This window comes from Bufo gargarizans, chromosome 4 (assembly GCF_014858855.1).
Source record: "Bufo gargarizans isolate SCDJY-AF-19 chromosome 4, ASM1485885v1, whole genome shotgun sequence".
Taxonomy (NCBI): domain Eukaryota; kingdom Metazoa; phylum Chordata; class Amphibia; order Anura; family Bufonidae; genus Bufo; species Bufo gargarizans.
Window position 1 is genome coordinate 417,344,319 of NC_058083.1, and position 19,436 is coordinate 417,363,754.

The following is a 19,436-nucleotide window of genomic DNA, read 5'->3' on the forward strand; positions in this document are numbered from 1 at the left end:
ATTCCCATTTAAGGGCTCTTTCACACCTGCGTTATAGTCTTCCGGCATAGAGTTCCGTCGTCGGGGCTCTATGCCGGAAGAATACTGATCAGGATTTTCCTAATGCATTCTGAATGGACAGTCCGTCCTTCAGGATGCATCAGGATGTCTTCCGTTCCGGAACGGAACGTTTTTTGGCCGCAGCAAATAGCGCAGCATGCTGCGCTTTTTGCTCCGGCCAAAATCCTGAACACTTGCCGCAAGGCCGGATCCGGAATGAATGCCCATTGAAAGGCATTGATCCGGATCCGGCCTTAAGCTAAACGTCGTTTCGGCGCATTGCCGGATGCGACATTTAGCTTTTTCTCAATGGTTACCATGGCTGCCGGGACGCTAAAGTCCTGGCAGCCATGGTAACCATTGAGAAAAAGCTAAATGTCGCATCCGGCAATGCGCCGAAACGACGTTTAGCTTAAGGCCGGATCCGGATCAATGCCTTTCAATGGGCATTCATTCCGGATCCGGCCTTGCGGCAAGTGTTCAGGATTTTTGGCCGGAGCAAAAAGCGCAGCATGCTGCGCTATTTGCTGCGGCAAAAAACGTTCCGTTCCGGAACGGAAGACATCCTGATGCATCCTGAAGGACGGACTGTCCATTCAGAATGCATTAGGAAAATCCTGATCAGTATTCTTCCGGCATAGAGCCCCGACGACGGAAACTCTATGCCGGAAGACTATAACGCAGGTGTGAAAAGAGCCCTTAAATGGGAATTCTGGTATGTCAAGTTATCCCTTATCCACAGGATAGGGGATAACTATTAGATCGGTGGGGGCCATACCTCTCGGCTCACCACCAATCACAAGGAGAGGCCCTCAAAATGAATGGACTGACTGGTCAGGCATGTGCACGGCCACTCCATTCATTTCGTGGGATTCCGGAGATAGTTGAGCATATGAAATCTGTTAAATTTGGGAGCGGGAGCTTTTTTTTTTTTTTTTTTTTATAAAAGCATTGGCAAATACATAGGAAATTCTTAAAGGGATTTTCTAAGATTTTTGAACTGATGTCTATCCTCTGGATAGGTCATCAGTATCTGATCGGGACCTCTGCTGGCAGTAGTGCCGCAACCTCCTTAGGTCATGTGAAGTAACATGCCTGAGAGGCAGCTGAGTGCACCACTCCAGCTTGAGAAAGGGCTACAACATTATAGCCCAAATTGTTACTATTATTGCTTGGACAGCAGCAATAAGATGACATTAGCATGAAGTTCTGTTTTTATTAGCAGAAATTGTGCTGCTATCGCACTGTTGTATAGCTGTTTTAAGTTTTGGACCTTTGATAAAGCAGAAGATATATTTGAGTGGGTATGTTCTTTCTTTATAGTATATGGAAATATGTGTTTGTTCGCTTAAACTTGAAAGTGAATCTTGTATTGAAAATTATGCAGAACACTGGTACCTCATGTATGTGTGCTCCTGGGGCAAGGCAAATTTATATGCCATAGTCACGTTTTCCAGCAAAAATGATCAGTAACTGTTTGCTGCTCACCTCAGTCTGCCTCACAAAAAGAGTGGAACCTCTATTTTCTCCTCTATTAAGGGGGCACTTTCCCATCCAGGTATGGTGTGTATGGTTAGGATCCTCTATGTATTAACAGTCGGTTTTTGGGCCCTAGTGACTAAGCATTTTTTGTGTTTCTATAACTTTTTTAATTTTTTCATCGATGTATGAGGTCTTTGTTTTTTGCGGGACAAGTGGTAGTATTTTGCTACTTTCACACCTGCGTTTGGTGCGGATCCGTCATGGATCTGCACAAACGTATCCGTTCAGATAATACAACCGCATGCATCTGTTCAGAACGGATCCATTTGTATTAACTTTAACATAGCCAAAAGAATCCGTCTTGAACACCATTGAAATTCAATCCGTTTACTATTGTGCAATATTGTGTCAGTGAAAACGGATACATCCCCATTGACTTACATTGCGTGTCAGGATCCGTTTGGCGTCAGTTTTGCTGCAAGCAGCGTTTTGGTGTTCGCCTCCAAAGCGGAACGGAGGCAAACTGATGCATTCTGAGCGGATCCTTCTCCATTCAGAATGCATTAGGGCAAAACTGATCCGTTTTGGACCGCTTGTGAGAGCCCTGAATGGATCTCACAAACGGAAATCAAAATGCCAGTGTGAAAGTAGCCTTTAATGGCACCATTTTAAAGTCTGTATAACTCATTGATTAAAAGGGGTTTTTTATAGAAGCAGTTCTTCTAATGCTCACCCCTTGCGCCACTGATGCTGCCATTCCCCTCCGCTCACAAAGGCTTTGGGCTTTTCTGCCCAGGTCCTGACCAGATGTGCATAGTAGTAAATGCAGCAGAACAGGAAAAGCAGTGTGCACATCCGGTCAGGACCTGGGCAGAAGAGACCACGGCCTGTGTGAGTGACTGAACAAGCTTCCATGGGGCATAAGGAAGAACTCCTTTTATAAATAACCCTGTAACTTTTTAGGGGTATGGGAAATAACAGCAATGCCACCATTACGTTTTTATGTTGTAAATTATGTGACATTCACTTTATGGCATAAATAGCATGATAACATTTAGCAGCAGTACCAAATATGTTTTTTTTTTTTTTTTTTACGTTATACTACTTTTTGCACAATTAAAACTTTTTCAAAGAAAGAAAATGTCTTTGCATCGCCACATATCAAGACCCATAACTGTTTAATTTTTTCTGTCTACAGAGCTGTATGAGGGTTTGCTTTTTGTGGGCTGTTTTGTAGTTTTCATTGGTACCATTTTGAGGTACCGTATATACTCGAGTATAAGCCGACCCGAATATAAGCTGAGGCCCCTAATTTTACCCCCAAAAAATTGGAAAAATTATTGACTCGAGTATAAGACTAGGGTGGGAAATGCAGCATATGTGGAGGACGCTGTTATGTGGGGGATCTGTGGAGGACAGTGTTGTGGGGGATCTGTGGAGGACACTTATGGGGACCTGTGGATGGCACTGTTATGGGGTGGATCTGTGGAGGACGCTGTTATGGGGTGGATCTGTGGAGGACGCTGTTATAGGGGAATATGTGCTATGACACATAGGGCCATGAGGGGGGGCAGCATAAGACATATAGCATCTTATGCTGGTCCCCCTCATGGTCCTATGTGTCCCCTCATGTGTCCTAACTGCGCACATAAAATACTTTGTGTGTAAAGTATTTTACTAGTGTGTAAAACAATCTCTCTCCTATTGATAACAGGTCTGGCCTCTGTACTCACTGTCACTATGAATGCACTGCAGCGAGCTGGCCGGCGCGGGACTGACGTCACTAAGTAATGCTCCTCCCACTTCAGGAAGCAGGAGCGTTATTAAGTGACGTCAGTCACGCGCCGCTGCAGTGGCATTTCGGGTCGGCCAAATCGAGACTCGAGTATAAGACGAGGGGGCTTTTTGAGCACAAAAATATGTGCCAAAAAACTCGTCTTATACTCGAGTATATACGGTACATAACACTTCATGATTACTTTTTATTCAGTTTTTTTGGTGTTGAGTAAGCAAAAATAGCAATTCTGACAAGGTTTTTTTGTTAACTATGTCTGATAAATTGCATTATGTTGTTGGGGCTTTATGGATGCGTTATTCCAGCTATAGGGAGCATTTGTTCAAATGTTTTCATTGAAAAGCTTTTTTTTTTTTAAATGGGGAAAAAAGGAATATTTTTTAACTTGGAGATTTAAAGAAAAAATAAAACTGTTTAATTCTTACTTTTGCTATTTATTAATCCCAAAAGGGGACACAGACATGTGATCCTTTGATTGCTTCCATAATGCACTGTATTACATAAGTATGTAAGTATTATGCTATCAGTAGGAAACTGACAGGCAATCTATTAGACCTAATAGACATAGACTGAGGCACTGAGTCATAAGAGAGCTGCGCTGCAGGGGTGGCCAGTTCTCCATAGAAAGGCAGCAACCGAGCCTAAAGCCCCTTGGTAACCACTGTAAAAACGTATTGGTGGTCACTAAAGGGTCAAATGTCTGTAATAAAGGCCTGTGTATCCACAAGAAAGAGAAAAAACCTCACTGGGTTAAAAGTAAAGCATTATGCTTAAATTTTTATTTTTATTTTTTTCTTATGAATGCTAGTAATACATTGGCATGTCGCTGTAGATCCAGCTATAGTTTTTAGTTAGAAATGAATGACGTTATGTACATTTGTAGCTCTTTCATACAAGAAATACAGATTCGCTGTTCTCATTGGTTACCTGGGTGTAAATGATATCTTCATTGACCCTGGCATTTACATTCTGCCATTTTGTGTTGATTACTAACTAGATCTGTATATCCTCCTACAGATGAATATGATGAAGAGACATCATCTGCAAGCAATCTAGACCCTGAAAGGTCATCATCCACATACCAACCAGGAAACATGTCAACTTCTAACTACACTGGAATCCAGATCCCTCCTGGGGCACATGCTCCAGCCAACACACCGGCAGAGGTACCTCCCAATACTGGTAAGAAGCACTTCTTTATACACTGATTGCACTGTTCATTTGTTGCTACTGAGTTGTAAAGCTTTAGGTAAAACTGAAAACCAAATACAAAGGTCAGATGCTTATTTCAGTACAGGCAACAGAAACTTAAAGGGATCATCCCATGATTAATGTAAACAATGAAAATGAGACATCATATAATACATGGCAATATCCAACAAAGCTAGAACCAGCCCTGTACCTCACATGGATCTAGAAATCTCCCCATTTATTGCTCCAGTTGCTCTGCTTGATGTACTGCAAGCTGACAGTTAGGGGGGTATGTCCTTTCTGCAGTAACTGTCAAAGCTAGATGCAGCTGGTGGCAGTTGAAGGACGGAACTCACCATGTCGATGTTACTGACTTGGACAGAGAAATAAGGAAAAAGAACAAACAGCAGGTGGCGCTATACAGATACATTTTATTGAATAACTCAGTGGCTATGCTATGTAATTACACAAAGTTACAAAAGTATTAAAAACCAGATGGATTGAAAAATGTAGAAAGATTTTCGTGACATCCCCTTTAATAGACTCTTTCTAAATTATTTTTTTCCATTTATCTTTTGAAACCATATTTCATTGCAATGTGTATTTATTTCAATGGTATATCTTATATAGAGAAGCAAGCGAAGTACTACTGCAATGATAGTTAAGGGTACTTTCACACTTGCGTTGTTTGATTCCGGCAGGCAGTTCCGTTGCCTGAACTGACTGCCTGATCAGGCAAACTGTATGCAAACGGATGTCATTTTTTCTGACTGATCAGGCATTTTTCTGACTGATCAGGATCCTGATCAGTCAGAAAAATGCCTGATCAGTCAGAAAAAATGCATTGCAATACCGGATCCGTTTTTCCGGTGTCATCAGGCAAAACGGATCCGTTTTTTTTTTTTTTTCATTTTTAAAGGTCTGCGCATGCGCAGACCGGAAGGACGGATCCGGCATTCCGGTATTTTGAATGCCGGATCCGGCACTATACATTCCTATGGAAAAAAATGCCGGATCCGGCATTCAGGCAAGTCTTCAGTTTTTTTCGCCGGAGATAAAACCGTAGCATGCTACGGTTTCTCTTTTGCCTGATCAGTCAAAACGACTGAACTGAAGACATCCTGATGCAAACTGAACGGATTGCTCTCCATTCAGAATGCATGGGGATATGCCTGATCAGTTTATTTTCCGGTATAGAGCCCCTGTGACGGAACTCTATGCCGGAAAAGAAAAACGCAAGTGTGAAAAGTACCCTAATGGATGGCCCTGCTGACGCACCTCTCTTCTCTCCAAGTTGCGGCAATCCTGGAATCAATGTGTTGCTTCCTTATTGTCGATACTGCTAAGCGCTGATGTTACACAAACCTTTCTTCCGTTTCTGTCTGTTTTTTTTAACAGGTTCCGTAAATGGAACCATTCATTCCAATGGGGACTGAAAAAAAAATAATAAAAAAATTGAAATGATTATGTGTGCATTCTGTGTCTGTATGCCCCGCTGTACCGTTTGCCCCCCCCCCCCCCCCCAAAAAAAAAATAAAAAATAAAAAATTACTATTGTCCCGTTTTGCAGACAATGACAGGCATTATTACAATGGATCCGCAGTCTTTGTTTTTGCGGATTCGTGTTTTGCGGACAGCAAAAATCATACGGTCGTGTACATGAGCCCTAATTGCCAGGAAATGTTGAAGCTGAGGCGCAAACAAAAAAAATAATACAGTTTATAGGAGTTTTCCTAAAGGTTGGTGATTATGGAAGGGCAAGGGGTTGTCCAGTTATCATCATCTTATCACTGGTGATGAGCAAATCGACTTCGGATGAAAATATCTGAAGTTGATTTGCATAAAACTTTGTTTCAATACTGTACGGAGCAAGTCCTCCGTACAATACTAGAATGTATTGGCTTCTGATGAAACGAAGTTATTTCTTCGCGTAATAATTTCATAAATTGATTTCTACTGTAAAAAAAACATTCCGAACTCTGGTCGGTTCCAAGTAGAGACTTCGCAAAGTAATAACTTCGGCTCATCGGAGCCAATACATTCTAATACTGTGTCAGTTTGTAGTAAGAGCTGAAAAGAGATATGCATTTTATAAAGGACACCTTGCATTTAATTCTTGAAGAGAATCCTATTTTTCAATTTAACACACATCTTTGTGTGATCTTATCAAAGAAGGATGCATTACAATTCAGTTGATGTTTATTAGCTTTTTCCTTTACTGGAAGCATCTCCTCCTTATGTCTGAAGTCTTGTACAGCAGTGCTCCAACCTTTTTGTACCACGGACCAGTTTCAGGCAAGATATTTTCCCCACTGGCAGAAAACATGCGCGTAACAAAACACAATAAAGTGCGTATTATTTATTTGAATTATTACATATTATAATGTAATGTGACTCCTCTTAGGCTACTTTCACACTTGCGGCAGGACGGATCCGACAGGCTGTGAACAGCCTGTCGGATCCGTCCTGCCGCAAGTGTGAAAGTAGCCTAAGAGGAGTCACATTTACATTATAATATGTAATAATTCAAATAAATAATACGCACTTTATTGTGTTTTGTTACGCGCATGTTTTCTGCCAGTGGGGAAAATATCTTGCCTGAAACTGGTCCGTGGTACAAAAAAGGTTGGAGACACTGCTGTACAAGACTTCAGACATAAGGGAGGAGATGCTTCCAGTAAAGGAAAAAGCTAATAAACATCAACTGAATTGTAAGGCATTCCTTCTTTGATATAAGATCACACAAAGATGTGTGTTAAATTGAAAAATAGGATTCTCTTCAAGAATTAAATGCAGGTGTCCTTTATAAAATGCATATCTTCTTTTCAGCTATTACTACAAACTGACACAGTATTAGAATGTATTGGCTCCGATGAGCCGAAGTTATTACTTTGCGAAGTCTCTACTTGGAACCGAACCAGAGTTCGGGAAATGTTTTTTTTACAGTAGAAATCAATTTATGAAATTATTACGCGAAGAAATAACTTCGTTTCATCAGAGCCAATACATTCTAGTATTGTACGGAGGACTTGCTCCGTACAGTATTGAAACAAAGTTTTATGCAAATCAACTTCAGATATTTCATCCGAAGTCGATTTGCTCATCACCAGTGATAAGTGATGATAACTGGACAACCCCTTGCCCTTCCATAATCACCAACCTTTAGGAAAACTCCTATAAACTGTATTATTTTTTTTTGTTTGCGCCTCAGCTTCAACATTTTCCTGGCAATTAGGGCTCATGTACACGACCGTATGATTTTTGCTGTCCGCAAAACACGAATCCGCAAAAACAAAGACTGCGGATCCATTGTAATAATGCCTGTCATTGTCTGCAAAACGGACAATAGTAATTTTTTATTTTTTATTTTTTTTTGGGGGGGGGGGGGGGGCAAACGGACATGCGGGCATACAGACACAGAATGCACACATAATCATTTCAATTTTTTTATTATTTTTTTTCAGTCCCCATTGGAATGAATGGTTCCATTTACGGACCTGTTAAAAAAAACAGACAGAAACGGAAGAAAGGTTTGTGTACATCAGCGCTTAGCAGTATCGACAATAAGGAAGCAACACATTGATTCCAGGATTGCCGCAACTTGGAGAGAAGAGAGGTGCGTCAGCAGGCCATCCATTAGGGTACTTTCACACTTGCGTTTTTCTTTTCCGGCATAGAGTTCCGTCACAGGGGCTCTATACCGGAAAATAACTGATCAGGCATATCCCCATGCATTCTGAATGGAGAGCAATCCGTTCAGTTTGCATCAGGATGTCTTCAGTTCAGTCGTTTTGACTGATCAGGCAAAAGAGAAAACCGTAGCATGCTACGGTTTTATCTCCGGCGAAAAAAACTGAAGACTTGCCTGAATGCCGGATCCGGCATTTTTTTCCATAGGAATGTATTAGTGCCGGATCCGGCATTCAAAATACCGGAATGCCGGATCCGTCCTTCCGGTCTGCGCATGCGCAGACCTTTAAAAATGAAAAAAAAAAAAAACGGATCCGTTTTGCCTGATGACACCGGAAAAACGGATCCGGTATTGCAATGCATTTTTCTGACTGATCAGGCATTTTTATGACTGATCAGGATCCTGATCAGTCAGAAAAATGCCTGATCAGTCAGAAAAAATGACATCCGTTTGCATACAGTTTGCCTGATCAGGCAGTCAGTTCAGGCAACGGAACTGCCTGCCGGAATCAAACAACGCAAGTGTGAAAGTACCCTTAACTATCATTGCAGTAGTACTTCGCTTGCTTCTCTATATAAGATATACCATTGAAATAAAATACACATTGCAATGAAATATGGTTTCAAAAGATAAATGGAAAAAAATAATTTAGAAAGAGTCTATTAAAGGGGATGTCACGAAAATCTTTCTACATTTTTCAATCCATCTGGTTTTTAATACTTTTGTAACTTTGTGTAATTACATAGCATAGCCACTGAGTTATTCAATAAAATGTATCTGTATAGCGCCACCTGCTGTTTGTTCTTTTTCCTTATTTCTCTGTCCAAGTCAGTAACATCGCACATGGTGAGTTCCGTCCTTCAACTGCCACCAGCTGCATCTAGCTTTGACAGTTACTGCAGAAAGGACATACCCCCCTAACTGTCAGCTTGCAGTACATCAAGCAGAGCAACTGGAGCAATAAATGGGGAGATTTCTAGATCCATGTGAGGTACAGGGCTGGTTCTAGCTTTGTTGGATATTGCCATGTATTATATGATGTCTCATTTTCATTGTTTACATTAATCATGGGATGATCCCTTTAAGTTTCTGTTTGCCTGTACTGAAATAAGCATCTGACCTTTGTATTTGGTTTTCAGTTTTACCTAAAGCTTTACAACTCAGTAGCAACAAATGAACAGTGCAATCAGTGTATAAAGAAGTGCTTCTTACCAGTATTGGGAGGTACCTCTGCCGGTGTGTTGGCTGGAGCATGTGCCCCAGGAGGGATCTGGATTCCAGTGTAGTTAGAAGTTGACATGTTTCCTGGTTGGTATGTGGATGATGACCTTTCAGGGTCTAGATTGCTTGCAGATGATGTCTCTTCATCATATTCATCTGTAGGAGGATATACAGATCTAGTTAGTAATCAACACAAAATGGCAGAATGTAAATGCCAGGGTCAATGAAGATATCATTTACACCCAGGTAACCAATGAGAACAGCGAATCTGTATTTCTTGTATGAAAGAGCTACAAATGTACATAACGTCATTCATTTTCTAACTAAAAACTATAGCTGGATCTACAGCGACATGCCAATGTATTACTAGCATTCATAAGAAAAAAATAAAAATAAAAATTTAAGCATAATGCTTTACTTTTAACCCAGTGAGGTTTTTTCTCTTTCTTTGTGGATACACAGGCCTTTATTACAGACATTTGACCCTTTAGTGACCACCAATACGTTTTTACAGTGGTTACCAAGGGGCTTTAGGCTCGGTTGCTGCCTTTCTATGGAGAACTGGCCACCCCTGCAGCGCAGCTCTCTTATGACTCAGTGCCTCAGTCTATGTCTATTAGGTCTAATAGATTGCCTGTCAGTTTCCTACTGATAGCATAATACTTACATACTTATGTAATACAGTGCATTATGGAAGCAATCAAAGGATCACATGTCTGTGTCCCCTTTTGGGATTAATAAATAGCAAAAGTAAGAATTAAACAGTTTTATTTTTTCTTTAAATCTCCAAGTTAAAAAATATTCCTTTTTTCCCCATTTAAAAAAAAAAAAGCTTTTCAATGAAAACATTTGAACAAATGCTCCCTATAGCTGGAATTAACGCATCCATAAAGCCCCAAACACATAATGCAATTTATCAGACATAGTTAACAAAAAAACCTTGTCAGAATTGCTATTTTTGCTTACTCAACACCAAAAAAAACTGAATAAAAAGTAATCATGAAGTGTTATGTACCGTATATACTCGAGTATAAGACGAGTTTTTTTGGCACATATTTTTGTGCTCAAAAAGCCCCCTCGTCTTATACTCGAGTCTCGATTTGGCCGACCCGAAAATGCCACTGCAGCGGGCGCGTGACTGACGTCACTTAATAACGCTCCTGCTTCCTGAAGTGGGAGGAGCATTACTTAGTGACGTCAGTCCCGCGCCGGCCAGCTCGCTGCAGTGCATTCATAGTGACAGTGAGTACAGAGGCCAGACCTGTTATCAATAGGAGAGAGATTGTTTTACACACTAGTAAAATACTTTACACACAAAGTATTTTATGTGCGCAGTTTAGGACACATGAGGGGACACATAGGACCATGAGGGGGACCAGCATAAGATGCTATATGTCTTATGCTGCCCCCCCCTCATGGCCCTATGTGTCATAGCACATATTCCCCTATAACAGCGTCCTCCACAGATCCACCCCATAACAGCGTCCTCCACAGATCCACCCCATAACAGTGCCATCCACAGGTCCCCATAAGTGTCCTCCACAGATCCCCCACAACACTGTCCTCCACAGATCCCCCACATAACAGCGTCCTCCACATATGCTGCATTTCCCACCCTAGTCTTATACTCGAGTCAATAATTTTTCCAATTTTTTGGGGGTAAAATTAGGGGCCTCAGCTTATATTCGGGTCGGCTTATACTCGAGTATATACGGTACCTCAAAATGGTACCAATGAAAACTACAAAACAGCCCACAAAAAGCAAACCCTCATACAGCTCTGTAGACAGAAAAATTAAACAGTTATGGGTCTTGATATGTGGCGATGCAAAGACATTTTCTTTCTTGAAAAAGTTTTAATTGTGCAAAAAGTAGTATAACGTAAAAAAAAAAAAAAAAAACATATTTGGTACTGCTGCTAAATGTTATCATGCTATTTATGCCATAAAGTGAATGTCACATAATTTACAACATAAAAACGTAATGGTGGCATTGCTGTTATTTCCCATACCCCTAAAAAGTTACAGGGTTATTTATAAAAGGAGTTCTTCCTTATGCCCCATGGAAGCTTGTTCAGTCACTCACACAGGCCGTGGTCTCTTCTGCCCAGGTCCTGACCGGATGTGCACACTGCTTTTCCTGTTCTGCTGCATTTACTACTATGCACATCTGGTCAGGACCTGGGCAGAAAAGCCCAAAGCCTTTGTGAGCGGAGGGGAATGGCAGCATCAGTGGCGCAAGGGGTGAGCATTAGAAAGAACTGCTTCTATAAAAACCCCTTTTAATCAATGAGTTATACAGACTTTAAAATGGTGCCATTAAAGGCTACTTTCACACTGGCATTTTGATTTCCGTTTGTGAGATCCATTCAGGGCTCTCACAAGCGGTCCAAAACGGATCAGTTTTGCCCTAATGCATTCTGAATGGAGAAGGATCCGCTCAGAATGCATCAGTTTGCCTCCGTTCCGCTTTGGAGGCGAACACCAAAACGCTGCTTGCAGCAAAACTGAGCCAAACGGATCCTGACACGCAATGTAAGTCAATGGGGATGGATCCGTTTTCACTGACACAATATTGCACAATAGTAAACGGATTGAATTTCAATGGTGTTCAAGACGGATTCTTTTGGCTATGTTAAAGTTAATACAAATGGATCCGTTCTGAACAGATGCATGCGGTTGTATTATCTGAACGGATACGTTTGTGCAGATCCATGACGGATCCGCACCAAACGCAGGTGTGAAAGTAGCAAAATACTACCACTTGTCCCGCAAAAACAAAAGACCTCATACATCGATGAAAAAATTAAAAAGTTATAGAAACACAAAAAATGCTTAGTCACTAGGGCCCAAAACCGACTGTTAATACATAGAGGATCCTAACCATACACACCATACCTGGATGGGAAAGTGCCCCCTTAATAGAGGAGAAAATAGAGGTTCCACTCTTTTTTGTGAGGCAGACTGAGGTGAGCAGCAAACAGTACTGATCATTTTTGCTGGAAAACGTGACTATGGCATATAAATTTGCCTTGCCCCAGGAGCACACATACATGAGGTACCAGTGTTCTGCATAATTTTCAATACAAGATTCACTTTCAAGTTTAAGCGAACAAACACATATTTCCCATATACTATAAAGAAAGAACATACCCACTCAAATATATCTTCTGCTTTATCAAAGGTCCAAAACTTAAAACAGCTATACAACAGTGCGATAGCAGCACAATTTCTGCTAATAAAAACAGAACTTCATGCTAATGTCATCTTATTGCTGCTGTCCAAGCAATAATAGTAACAATTTGGGCTATAATGTTGTAGCCCTTTCTCAAGCTGGAGTGGTGCACTCAGCTGCCTCTCAGGCATGTTACTTCACATGACCTAAGGAGGTTGCGGCACTACTGCCAGCAGAGGTCCCGATCAGATACTGATGACCTATCCAGAGGATAGATCATCAGTTCAAAAATCTTAGAAAATCCCTTTAAGAATTTCCTATGTATTTGCCAATGCTTTTATAAAAAAAAAAAAAAAAAAGCTCCCGCTCCCAAATTTAACAGATTTCATTGCTCAACTATCTCCGGGAATCCCATCGAAATGAATGGAGTGGCCGTGCACATGCCTGACCAGTCAGTCCATTCATTTTGAGGGGCCTCTCCTTGTGATTGGTGGTGAGCCGAGAGGTATGGCCCCCACCGATCTAATAGTTATCCCCTATCCTGTGGATAAGGGATAACTTGACATAACCAGAATTCCCATTTAAGGGCTCTTTCACACCTGCGTTATAGTCTTCCGGCATAGAGTTCCGTCGTCGGGGCTCTATGCCGGAAGAATACTGATCAGGATTTTCCTAATGCATTCTGAATGGACAGTCCGTCCTTCAGGATGCATCAGGATGTCTTCCGTTCCGGAACGGAACGTTTTTTGGCCGCAGCAAATAGCGCAGCATGCTGCGCTTTTTGCTCCGGCCAAAAATCCTGAACACTTGCCGCAAGGCCGGATCCGGAATGAATGCCCATTGAAAGGCATTGATCCGGATCCGGCCTTAAGCTAAACGTCGTTTCGGCGCATTGCCGGATGCGACATTTAGCTTTTTCTCAATGGTTACCATGGCTGCCGGGACGCTAAAGTCCTGGCAGCCATGGTAAACTGTAGTGGGGAGCGGGGAGCAGCATACTTACCATCCGTGCGGCTCCCGGGGCGCTCCAGAGTGACGTCAGGGCGCCCCAGGCGCATGGATGACGTGATCGCATGGATCACATGATCCATGCGCATGGGGCGCTCTGACGTCACTCTGGAGCGCCCCGGGAGCCACGCGGACTGTAAGTATGCTGCTCCCCACTACTACTATGGCAACCAGGACTTTAATAGCGTCCTGGGTGCCATAGTAACACTGAAAGCATTTTGAAGACGGATCCGTCTTCAAATGCTTTCAGTACACTTGCGTTTTTCCGGATCCGGCGTGTAATTCTGGCAAGTGGAGTACACGCCGGATCCGGACAACGCAAGTGTGAAAGAGGCCTAACATATAACTTTTACAATGCGGTAAACATCTATGCACATCCCAAAAACTGCAGAGTTGCTGCTTTTATCTAATTAGGATTTTTTTTTTTAAACAACATTATTAAAATATGCAATTAAAATAAAAAAAAGTTATGGCTCTTGGAATACAAATAAAAAAATTATATTGGGTCCTTAAAGGAAACCTTCCCTCTGAGAGCACCATACAATAGTGACAGGAACACTGTCTTGACCAGTATGTACGTTATTTATGGTTATGGGTCATTTGATCAAACTCACATTTTCGCAACCAGGATTTATCAGGAACAGTAGGATTCCTCGAGCCCTGATCAGGGGTTCTTTTTACTGCCTAAATAAAGTACGTTAAAATTATTTTTATTGTATTATTTATTAAAATTATCTGCAACACGTTAGGCTTGGTAGGGTGAAGGGGGATATCTCAGACTGATGATGCTGATCCCTATAATCATCCCTACCACTAAAGCTCCAAAATACAAGGAGTCAATGATATGTGGCGTGTTCCTCTATTTGTCTGGGGTATATAGGTAGCATCCATACATAGGCACCTGATTGAAACAGTGGGTGAATGTGACAGGTCTCTAGTAGGAGAGACTCTGCACACCACACAGTGTCAGGTAGCACTACTAGGATAGTCCAAACCCCAATCGATGATGAAATGTAGGAACAGAGTGGAGAAATATAACATTTTTTTTTTTTTAATCTATTCCAAATTTTTGCTAGGATAGACTGCATACAAAAATGAAACAAAAAAGGAACTAAGTACCCCCCTCAATTCTGCTGATCTCTGTCCATCTGCCATTTTCTTTCCCTCATTTTCACACCCGAGATTGATTTAAGTGGTTGATTAAGTAGGGTTACTAGGACTTCCTGGATGCTAGCTCCCTAACATTAGTGTTGAGCAAATTAAAGTTAATGAAGTGGAATTTGATCAGAATTTCATGAAAAATTTGATTCGCCGCAAAGCCAAATTCACTGGCGCTTTATGGTAACAAATGAATTTTTCCAGAATTAGCGGTAGAAAAAGAACCCAAAACATACTCTCTTCTTCCATTTGAGCACAAAGAGGCTTGGAGAAAACGCGCCAATTCTTGCTCGCTGACGTGTGACTATGTCACTGCGCCCACCCAGCGTGATGACGTCATCACTGGAATTTTCAAGAGATTTGCTGTAAAAGTGAAAGCTGTGCACCATTATTTTCAATGGGAATCTGATCTTGCAGCTGCTGATTTTCCAGGTCGATAAGTGATGCGTCACTTATTAAAGCAGATTCTGCTTGGAAACGGTGGTGGGTTGCCACACATACATGAATAGGGCTAATCCGCTTGCATGGAAACTGTGATAGCTTGTCAAACATACATAAAAAGTGCTAAATCGCAAGCAGATGCACAGCAGACGAAACTGCAAATCCACGCACATTGCATTACCTGTTAAAATTAGAATAGTAAAAACCTTTGTCTGCTGCATCATAGATATGGGTGCCATTTTCCCCTGGCTACAGGGTGGGTAGATATAGATAAATTATATATCTTACTTATAAACACATATACATACATAAGGAGCATCTGTCAGCATGATCAACACTATTAAACCAAGCATACAGCCAGGTTGGGCTGATCATGCTGAGTGGCCAGCCAGAGCCTACAAAGCACCAGACTGTTACCGCTCTTGATAGACAGAGCTACCACATTCTTCTTATGCCTGCACCATATGTGTCAGTCTTTGTGCTTGCGCAGTGCATCTTCTTCTGCTCTCTAAGCAACGCAAATTGCCACCGCCGAGACCTATCATCTGACATCTGTGCATTGCCTGCTGGCACTGGCAATTGCACAGTGGATCTTCTGCTGCTCTCCAAGCAGCGCTGACACTGGGAGACATAGCGCAAGTGCGAGATGATGGGTCTTAGCGCTTGCTAAGTGGCAATCTGTGCTGCGTAGGCAACAGTAGAAGATGCATTAAGAAAATGCAGAGACTGGGTCACACTTCACAGGCGTAAGAAGACTGGGCTAGACCAGAAGTCTAACCCTGTCAATCCAGGGTAAAGGGGAGGGACTAAAGCTCAAAGAGTGTAACAATCTGGTGCTCCGAGAGCTCTGGTTGGTCCCTTGGTGCTCCAATACTGTAAACCTATTGGCATATGAATAAAAATCCAGTGTTTTTTAAATCAATGGGGCAACGTACTGTCAGGGTATTGTTTTTATCAGCAATCACCCCTAGGAGGCTGTATGCCTGGTTCTATAGGGTTGATCATGCTGACAGATGGTAGTTAAGTGCAAGGTTGCACTTCTTTTCTACCTATGCAATACTATGGACTGTATTGCATTAAAGGGTTTTGCAGGAGAGTGTAATACCGGCTTAAAAAGGACAAGCCATAAGGTTATGCAAATTGAGGAATTAGTAGATATCGCTAAGAGCTGCAGATGATCAAATATTCAAGCACTTCGCTCCAATTTGTGGCATGAGGGAGGGGCATAAAATCCAGATTAAAAACTAATTATTTTTAGCCAGATGAAACCTCAAAAATCATATCAAGTCATGTGGGATGATTGTACAATGCCTTTTGTTCATCGTGTCAGTTATTGCCACTAGTTGCAAACTGAGACGAACAGAACTCTTGAACTAAGAAACCTTGGATTATGACTCCAGTAGATCACTACTCTCCTAGGCCAAGATATCAGCACTGTTCAACATTGCATGTTCTATGGTAGGGAGAAAGCAAACACACTGGAATGACAGCAGAAAGCGTGCCTAGGAGAACTTCTGCACAGATAGCAAAATTAAGCATAGTGATTCATTCTATAGGGTAAGTGAAATTGGACATTCCATACCAAACCTAGTGAGGTAAACGGTCTACCACAAACCATCAGAAAGCATTTGCATGACATTATTCCACTGACCTTACACCACCATTCTCAAAGGCTATCATGGTGTAGAGCAAAGAGTCCCACTTTTTTCTTGGATGCAATCATACCCGGAGATTGGTCTGGAGACCACGTGGGCAATGACATAAAGAGGCATTTACAAAGTGAATGTCACATCAGTCTTAATCCCAGGATAATGATGTGGGGTGCCATACAATATGGTAGCCAGACCCTTATTGTCTTCACTTCAGGTACACAAACAGGCGTTACATTGATTTGGTTGTGGAACTAGTGGTACGGCCATTTCTGAAAAATTTGTTGCAGAAGCCATTTTTCATCAGGACACCAAGCTGCATGTTGCATGTGCTACTATGAGATGCCAGTGAGGCCTAAGCAAGCTACTATTGGCTTGCATTATCTCCTACAGAGCACATCGGGAACGTCCTTGGTCAGCAAATGCGTAGGGGGCTGCCAGCAGCGGATTTTGATGATCTGCATGCTCAAGTGCACTCAGCGTGGCAGAACATTCCTCAGAAAACCATAAATGACCTCATTGATAGCATGCCTAGACATGTAAATGCATGTATTTCTGAGTGTGGTGCTCATACTCAATACAGAATTAATCGAAAACGGCTTGAATACTTTGTTACTATTTTTTGTCATTTACATATCAATAACATTTCTAAAGATCCTCTGATTTCCATGAATCCACACCTTGTATTTCTTGGTGTCACAATTTAAATGTTGATGGGTGCAATTCCAAATAAATTCTAGACACTCAGTAAACATAATCTGACCAAAATCCACCAAAAATACAGCACTGCGGACATATGTAGAAATCACTTTATTAAAGGTTCTGCTGTATGGGAGCTGGAATTTGGTGGATGTCTGTAATCTGAGCAGTCACAGCTGGGATTTCACATTTTTCTGCAATGCTTACAGATATTTTTTAATGGCGCTAAATGGAAAAATAGTCCAGTGTTTAAATGTGAAACAATGACTCCCCAGATCGTAATATTTATAGAGAAAACTGTCCATGATCCAGAACAGAAAGGCCAAGTGCCTACAGGACTCAGTTGAGCAGGAAAGCATCTGTAAGTCAGTGATATAATACATCATCACAAAAATAATATTGTTTTAAGGGAATTTTCTGTGTGTACATTAAACATGCTTTGGTCTGCCTGTGCCCTTTCATCATACACCCCTCCTTTTCTCTGTTATAGTGCTAGCTCCATTTTCAATGGGAATAAGAGATAAACTGATTAATTTAGTAGAACTGCTTTAAAAAAAAAATAATAATCACAGAACATAAAATAGTTTTCTATTAAGGCCTCTTTCACACTACAGTATGTCCATTTCAGTGTTTTGCGGTCCGTTTTTCACGGATCCGTTGTTCCGTTTTTTGCTTCCGTTGTGGTTCCGTTTCGTTTTTCCGTATGGCATATACAGTATACAGTAATTACATAGAAAAAATTGGGCTGGGCATAACATTTTCAATAGATGGTTCCGCAAAAAACGGAACGGATACGGAAGACATACGGATGCATTTCCGCATGTGTTCCGTTTTTTTTGCGGACCCATTGACTTGAATGGAGCCACGGACCGTGATTTACGGCCAAATATAGGACATGTTCTATCTTTCAACGGAACGGAAATACGGAACGGAATGCATACGGAACACATTCCGTTTTTTTTTGCGGAACCATTGAAATGAATGGTTCCGTATACGGAACGCAAAAAACGGAACGCAAAACGGAAAAAAAAAACGGTAGTGTGAAAGAGGTCTAAAATGCACATTTAAACACGTTTTTCAACTTCTGCACCATCTCTACACCAAGGTTGCATTGGTCTCCGATCAAGCTTCGTTTACTTGGGCAGCATGTCCACACCAGTCCATTCCAGCCAACCATAGATTTCAGAATGTACAGCATGTCATTTTCTTGCAGCCAACACTAGGGGAAGCCCTGTGAAAGCAAGTTATTACAGCTTCCATTTCAGTCAATTGTAACTGCATAAATTCCTATGCATTGTGCTCCTCTTAATGGAGCCTGCTTTGTAATAGATGGGAAGCAGAAGATAACCAATGTATTTATGCCAGTTGTCTGGTGTGAATACAAAAAGAAAAAAAGGTGGTCCGAGTGTTTATGAAGCACCAATTTCACGTTACCGACTCAAAAGTCAGATTATGTGGGTAGGGCTAAATATGACTTTTTACTACAATTTTTTAATTAAAATTTCATCTACTCAATAAAAAAAGAATTCATCAGAAATCTGGGGTATTGCGCTTTGCTTCCTCCATAGCCTGGCATTGATTGACACAAAAGTACTGGGAAACTGGGTGGGACAGGGGGTCCCATACTAAATTTTGCAATGAGGCCCCATGATATCTGTGTACATGCGTGGTCAAAACAGAAATCATGATTGTTTTTCCCCAATTCATTAGCGCACATAGATTATACATGTATATTTATTTCCAATTCCTGTTTGTGTTTTCTATCTCAAAAACACAACAAAAAGAAAAGAAAAAAAAAAACTTTGTCAATAGGAGTTCTCCAATTCCCACACATTTTAGAGCAGTTGGACATATTTATGTCAGAATAGTAATTCACTCCAGAAGTTAAT

At 41.4% G+C, this 19,436-nt stretch overlaps 1 protein-coding gene across 1 annotated transcript in view; it reads right to left on the reverse strand.

Annotated features, from left to right (window-relative positions):
• The window catches only part of VTA1 (vesicle trafficking 1), a 249,869-nt gene that overhangs the window by 43,365 nt on the left and 187,068 nt on the right, over positions 1-19,436 (reverse strand). The window contains exon 6 of the mRNA XM_044289753.1: positions 9,411-9,575. Within this exon, the coding sequence (XP_044145688.1) occupies positions 9,411-9,575 (165 nt within the window). The remainder of the gene's footprint in view (positions 1-9,410; positions 9,576-19,436) is intronic.